Source organism: Nicotiana attenuata, unplaced genomic scaffold (assembly GCF_001879085.1).
Source record: "Nicotiana attenuata strain UT unplaced genomic scaffold, NIATTr2, whole genome shotgun sequence".
In the NCBI taxonomy this organism is placed as follows: domain Eukaryota; kingdom Viridiplantae; phylum Streptophyta; class Magnoliopsida; order Solanales; family Solanaceae; genus Nicotiana; species Nicotiana attenuata.
This window is the reverse complement of record NW_017670282.1, coordinates 603,465-611,181: the sequence shown is the minus strand read 5'-3', so window position 1 is coordinate 611,181 and position 7,717 is coordinate 603,465. Positions and strand designations below refer to the sequence as shown.

General features: G+C 37.7%; 1 protein-coding gene across 1 annotated transcript; it reads left to right on the top strand.

Annotated features, from left to right (window-relative positions):
• The first annotated feature begins 2,980 nt into the window (after positions 1-2,980).
• Positions 2,981-3,670, top strand: LOC109237193. The gene has a single exon (XM_019403463.1). It carries the CDS (start codon positions 2,981-2,983, stop codon positions 3,668-3,670), a length of 690 nt encoding a protein of 229 aa, XP_019259008.1.
• Positions 3,671-7,717: the final 4,047 nt, after the last annotated feature.

Here is a 7,717-nt window from a genome sequence, read left to right as displayed (position 1 = left end):
CAACCCACCCTCACCCTCACCCCCATCCCTCACCCCACCTACCCACCTTCCCCCACACTCACCCCCGCCCCCGCCCCCGCCCCCCACACCCACCCTAAATAAACTATTATTTATAGTACTTTCTTTTCATGTTATAGATAGTTTTTTTTCCATTTCAACAAATGAGTATTTTCTTTTCATGATATAAAAAAGTATTTTTTTTCATTTTAACAAAAAAAGTACTTTCTTTTTATGATGTGTAGACATGTAATTTTTTACCCTCCCCAAGCTTTTACACATTTTAGCGTAAATATTTAATTTAGGTTTAATATCGCTATTTTAAATAGTTTTGACTCTTTTACTTTGTTTTTATCACAAAAAAAAAAATTACAAAAAAGTATTTCTTATCGTTAGGTTAAAGTCAATTAGTATATTTATATTTATAGTATTATAACATTTGAAAATACAAAAAAAATTAGTTTCACTCGTAGTATTTAGTTTTATATTAGCTTATTTTAATTTATAGTGATTTTTACATTTTTATAGATACATTGTACTATTTGATCTTTTTAACCTAAATTCAAACCCAAAAGACATGGTCCAACCCAATTACCCTTAGCCCTTTCTTCCCAACTCATTAGCCCACTTAAGTGCAAGATTTAATCCTAGCCATCTATTTCCTTCTAATCCAATAGCCATCATCCCTTCCCACTTCCATATAAAATACCCAATTATAGAAATACTACCCTAAGTTTTCAATTCCTAAACCTAGACTCTAAGCTAAAAAACGGCAACACCCGTAGAGATCGAGGATCTCTTTTACGATTCTGTGAAGGAAACTCAATTGGGAAATACCTTGGCCATTCCTCTAACCTTGAACGTCCAAGACCACCTTAAATTATCAGTAGCCATTTCCCCTTTACTCCAAAGCAAGCTACTTGCACACAAAGAAACAGAGAGAAAATCTGAACTCAGCAAAAAACAATGCTGGAGCGCAGAATAATTCAATGTTGAGGCGAAACAAGGATTTGGGTCAAAAGATTTCATCAAATCTTGGAAGATGGGGTTTATATATAGATTGAAACAGAGAAATGGACAAAGTCAGTTTGTATTTTTGAACAAGGAAAGGAAAGTTTGATTATGGTGGCTTCCACGTAGGCTTGGAGAATTTTAATAAGGATTCAAGCATCTTGCTATTATGAGTATTGAGAGGAGGCTGTAAAGAAGCTCGGTTAATTTGAGAAGTGTTTGAATCCGAGCTTGGTTGAGTTCCGTCCGGTTTCAAGTTTTCCGGTGTCGATTTGAGGTTCCGTTTTGAATTTCAGTGTTTCGGTTCAAGGATTGTTGCCTTGTTTAGCCCGATTGATTTGCAATTTTCAGCTTTATTCAGCAATAAAAGGTCAATTTCTCAATTTTCATTCTCATTTCATTTTATTACAATAACTTGGTGCGTGTGTTGGTTGATTTGTGATTCTACGTTGTTTGAGTATCATGTCTTAGTTTTCATTTAAATTGTTTTGATTAGTTTTTTTTTTTGATTGTGATGTATGTAGTCTTGACTCTTGAATAAATGCTTTTAATTGGGTATATGGGAAATTTGGAGTTGTTTCTTTCTTGGCAAGGAATAAGAATGGGCCATAAGGTGGGTTTTGTACCATAAGGAATCCGACCAAGTAATAGATCATGTTAGCTAGCCTATTTGCTCCCCAATAATATCTTGTTCATATATTTGGCATCGCAATAACCTCAAAGATTAGGAAGAATTATGAATATGATTAGTACGCTTTAGACGCGTTTTAAATTTATCATCGTGATTGTGTACACGTTCGCATGACATAATTATGATTTTTTAAAAATAAATCGAGGTATGCGTTCGCGCAACTTCGGCCGAATTTTCTTAACTAGCAAAAGCGTGATTAATTGTGTATACGTACGTGTGACATGATTTTTGAAGCGCTAAACGAAATGAATACACGTAGCCGTGATTTGTTTCAAATAAAAGTGGTAAAAGGTAGTGCACATAGGTTCTAAAACACGTAATTAAACAATTTAATTGAGCTAGGTATGATTAAAGGACCGTGCTAAAACCACGGAACCCGGGAATGCCTAACACCTTCTCCCGGGTTAACAGAATTCCTTACCCGGATTTCTGTGTTCGCAGACCATAAATAAGAGTCAAAATTTTCCTCGATTCGGGATTTTAAACCGGTGACTTGGGACACCATAAATTATCCCAAGTGGCGACTCTGAATTTGATAAATAATCCCGTTTCGATTGTCACTTAAATTGGAAAAACTCCCTTAATATACCCCTTTCGAGGTAAAGAAGGAGGTGTGACATGATGTAGAAAGAAAAAGTATTTTCTTTAATTTCAACAAAATGAGTATTTTCTTTTCATGATGTAGAAATTTTTTTTTTCTTTCATTTCAACAAAAAAAAAGTATTTTCTTTTCATGTAGAAAAAGTATTTTTTTAAAAAAGAGAAAAACCGCTCTGCAGGTGCATGTTAAGTAAGTCAAGCTAACTTGCGCTTCAGCCATGGTTAGACATAGGAAGAAGCTTCCATCTCCATCGGAAGCTAAGGTACATGAAGGAAAGGAGGAAACACCTGCTCAAACTCAACCTAGTCGCTGGTTATCAGGGATGGGAAGCGCACCTACAGTTTTTCATAAACCAGCTAAGGATGGGGAAATTGACGGAATGACTGTGACGCCGGACACAGGTATTCAACAGAGGTTACTGCCGGAAACGTTTGGTAGCTTTTTGCCATAAAAATTCCAGCCAATTAGGGAGGAAATTGAAGAAAATGAAGAGCAACCTTGCTGAAGGAAACAATGGAAGCATCGCAAGTCCATCGGCGATTGCAATTTTCAGCATACGTTAATTCAGGGCAGATCTGCCAAAATATGACACCTCCAGTGGAAATTGAGAGGAGAAAGGAAGCCATGCAGAAGATCGGATCTCTCAAGTGGGGAAGTCTTTATGCTATGTACCACCTGCTATGAGGGATGGTACTTTTGTTGTGCAAATTGAAGCCGAAGACACGAAGGAACAGGAGATCTATTGGAGTACAACTTTGATTGGGTTTGTGCTAGGTGATAACCCTTATGAGAAAGCAATGAACAACTACGTCACAAATGTGTGGAATTTTGTTGAAAAGCCTCAAATTCTGTATCATGAGGATGGATACTATATCTTTAGATTTGAAAATACTGAAGATAGGGACCTAGTACTCCAAGCTGGACCTTATACATATCACAATAAGCCTTTTGTTCTGCAACAATGGGAAATGGATTTCAATTTCGATCCAGGGAGTGTGAGTGTGATACCCTTGCGGATCACATTTCCAAGTCTACCCCTGGGGTTTTGGTCTACGGAAGCACTCAGTAAACTGGCTAGTGTTGTTGGGAAGCCTTTGTACGCAAATAAAATCACTGCTGAAATGGAGAAGGTGTCTTATGCAAGAGTGTTGGTGGAAACTGACATATCCCAACCACTACCAGATAGTTTTGAAATGCAAACTAAGAGGGGAGTAATAGTTCAGCAAATTGAATATGAATGGAAGCCGAAGTTCTATTGTGATTGCATTAGATTTGGGTATAATTCAAACGAATGTTGGCTCAAGGAGAAGCAGGAAAAGGCAGTGGAAGTAAAGGCTCAACCAAAGGAAGCCTGGAATAGGAAGCAATAGCACAGAAGGAACATGAAATGGATGCCAAAAGAGAAAAAAAAGGGAGGAAGATGTGCCTCAACAAACTAGACTTGAAGGTGACTTGCAACAGACAAATAACAAAGGAAATGAGATGCTAAATGATAGAGGAACAATGAAGGGGAAAGGTGTCCAACAAAGTTTAGTAGTCATGATGCAGTCCACAAACAGATTTGCAGCTTTGCAGATAGATGATGACCCAGGGGGCGCTGGCCCATCCAGCTTCACCCAAAAATGATTCTATGCACATGGAATATAAGGGGGCTGAACAAGCCCCATAAGCAGAAAGAGTTAAAAATCTTTCTGAGGAAACATAAGGTTGATTTCATAGGTTGTTTAGAAACAAGAATAAAGGAAGTGAAGGCTAACAGGATTATGAATAAAGTGGCTAGTGATTGGAGATTCTGCTGTAATTACAAGGAACACTCAAATGGTAGGATTTGGCTATTGTGAAAGCAAAATTTTGAGGTGCAGATATTGATACTAGATGAACAATTTATACACTGTGAGGTATGCAAGCAATGAGGTACATAAAAGGCAGCAACTATGGGATAAACTTGTGCAATTAGGAGCAAATATTAAGGAGTGTTGGCTACTTAGTGGAGACTTCAATAATGTCCTCCACATTGAAGATAGGATAGGGACTCCAGTTACACAAAGTGAGATCAAGGGGTTCCAGGATGCAATTATTACCCTGCAGCTCACACAATTGAAGAACTTGGGATGGTTCTATACTTGGTGTAACAAACAACAACCGGAAAAGAGGGTATACAGTAGAATTGACTGGGCACTGGGGAATTTTGAGTGGATGCAGAAATACAGTCATATTGAAGCAGAGTTCTTAAACCCAGAGGTGTCAGATCACTCTCCCATACTATTACAATGCAAGGCTATGGATCAAATGAGGAACCTACATCCTAAACCTTTTAAGTTGTATAGCTCTGTGATGGATCATGTTGACTTTGCAGGAATAGTAAAAAAGGTATGGGATCAAGAGGTAAATGGAGGCCAAATGCACAAGGTGTGGAATAAGCTCAAAGGGCTGAAAGCTGAATTGAAGGAATTGAACACTTATATGGCCTCTTATAGGGTTCAGCTCAGTAAGGCCAGGCAGAAACTTGAAGCAATTCAGAGTGAACTAAAAATTAAATATATGGATCAAGGGCTGATTGATCAAGAAAAAATGGCTTTGATGGAAGTAGAGAAATGGAGCAGCATAGAGGAACAGATTTTACATCAGAAATCTAGAGCAAACTAGATAGCTTGTGGAGACTCAAATTCGAAGTATTTTCATGCACAGTTGAAGTTGAGGACAAGCACAAATACTATAAACTCTATCTACAATGATCTGGGGGACAAGCTGTCTGATCCTATACTGGTGGAGAAGGAGTTTGTCAAATTCTTCAGCAAGCTACTGGGAGAGAATAATACTACATGTCAATGTCCAAACTCATAGGTCATACGTCAAGGACCTTGCCTTAATTTGCAGCAGAAGGAGGACCTAATCAGAGAAGTTACAAGAGATGAAATCCTCAAGGAAATAAAAGATATGCCCCATGATAAGGCCCCAAGAGTGGATGGTTTTCCAATTGAGTTTTTTACAAGACATGGGCAAGTAGTAGGTGATGACATCTATGAGGCTGTGAAGGAATTCTTTGTAACTGGGAAGCTGCATAAAGGAGTCAGCACTACTGTAACACTGATCCCTAAAGTGCAAAATCCTAGTCATGTTAAGGACTATAGGCCCATAGCATGCTGTACAACACTGTATAAGAATATCACAAAGGTTCTCAAAGCAAGACTAAAGAAAGTTATTGGAGGTCTAATTGGGAGCTCACAGTCAGCCTTTATAGAAGGTCGAAGTATCACAGACAACATTTTGTTCACACACGAATTGTTCAAAGGGTATAATAGAAAGGGTATCTCCCCAAGGTGTGTTCTTAAAGTGGATTTGAGAAAAGCTTACGATAAAGTAGAATGGTGTTTTTTGAAAAGACTGTTAACTGACTTGGGGTTTCCTTACAAATTCACAAGATGGGTAATGGAATGCATTTCATCAGTTACATATTCTCTCAACATAAATGGTGGACTCACAACACCTTTCAAAAGCAAGAGGGGAATAAGGCAAGGGGACCCAATGTCCCCCTATCTCTTTGTCTTGGCCATAGAGTACTTGCAAAGGGAGTTCATGCAACTGATAAGGATGAAAGACTTCAAATTCCATCCTAGATGCAAGAAAATGGGTGTGATACATGTCTGTTTTGCGGATGACTTGTTAATGTTTTGCAAGGCTGATATCCAATCTGTTAGGCTATTGAAACAGGCTTTTCATAAGTTCTCTATGGTATCTGGCCTTCAAGCTAATGCTGACAAGAGTTCTATCTACATTGCCGGGGTTTCGCCAAAAGGAGGAAATTTTACAAGAGCTGGGGTTCTCTGAAGGAAGCCTACCTTTTAAGTACCTTGGGGTTCCATTGGACTCCAAAAATCTATCCATTGCTCAGTGCTGGCCATTAGTAGAGAAGGTAACTCAGAAGATAAATTGCTGGACATCGAGATTATTATCATATGCAGGGCGTCTTCAATTGATAAATCAGTCTTATTTGGTGTGCAATCATTTTGGACACAAATATTTTTATTACCAAAGAAAGTGATGAAGATGATTGAGGCAATCTGCAGATCATTTTTGTGGACAGGTTCAACAACTGTTTCAAGGAGAGCCTTGATCTCTTGGGAAACAATATGTCTGCCACAGAGTGCAGGAGGGCTAAATGTAATGAACATGCTCTACTGGAATAAGGCTGCTATTGCAAAGCATCTATGGGCAGTGGCAAAGAAGAAGGATAGTCTATGGATAAAATGGATGCACATTTACTACGTAAAGAACTATAAGCTAGGAGATATGCCTATACCTAGGAATGCAGCCTGGGTAGTTAGGAAAATTTTGAGACAAGGAGAATGATAAATGACCTTCAAGGTATTCAAGGGGACCTGGAAACTAGACTGAACCAATTACAGAGAGGTGACTTGTTCAGCATAAAGAAACTGTACAGGCTTCAATTCCCTCAACTCCAAAAGGTCCAGTGGAAGAGCATTATTTTGCAGCCACACATGCATCCAAGATTCAAATTTATCCTGTGGCTTGCATTACATAGTAGACTGGCAACAGTGGAGAGGCTACTGAAGTTTGGTATACAAGCTCCACAACAGTGTATTTTCTGCGAGCAAGCTGATGAGACTTTTGATCATCTTTTCTTTGAGTGCTCGCTGACAAGTGAATTATTGTTGAGTCTGCTATGATGGTTGGGATATGATAGACCTATTTGTGACTGGCAGAGTAAAGTCAAATGGATAAGCAAGAGTGCTAAAAGAAGAAATGGACATTGTGCGATAATTACCTGTGTGTTTGGTATGCTGGTATATACTATATGGAGAGAAAGGAACAAGCTAAGATTCCAGGGAGGCAAATTAATAATCAACAACATTTGCAAAGAAATAGCAATCCACATACACTTGAAGGGGATTTCAATACAGAATTGGAAAGAAGCTCTGAAGAAGATAAATTGTTACCCTTAGTATGCTAGAAGCCTTAGCCAGTACTGGGATTGTCATGTATGGTTGTAGCTTAAGAAGGAATCTAAGACTAGAGTTTATGGAAGAAGGTGTGTAGATGGTCAGCATCTACTGAAATGTAATGTATTTTTTGATGGAATGAATATAAAAGCTGTTTATCAAAAAAAACAAAAAAGGTAATTTTTTTCATTTCAATAAAATGAGTATTTTCTTTTCATGATATAGAAAAAGTATTTTCTTTTATTTCAATAAAATGATTACTTTATTTTCATGTTGTAAAAGAGTACTTTCTTTTTCAATCAAAAAAAAGTATTTTCTTTATAGTTATGGAGCATAATTTCAACATTGTTTTGCGTAAAAAAGTAAAACAGCACATTCATTCCTTTGGGTTTGTGTGAATTTTTAGAAGAATAATTAAATTATTGAAGAAAATAGAGTTCTGAAAATGTTGGATAT

Excerpts from the sequence above, each read along its gene's own strand:
- LOC109237193 (XM_019403463.1), top strand. The coding sequence starts at position 2,981 with ATGAGGGATGGTACTTTTGTTGTGCAAATTGAAGCCGAAGACACGAAG.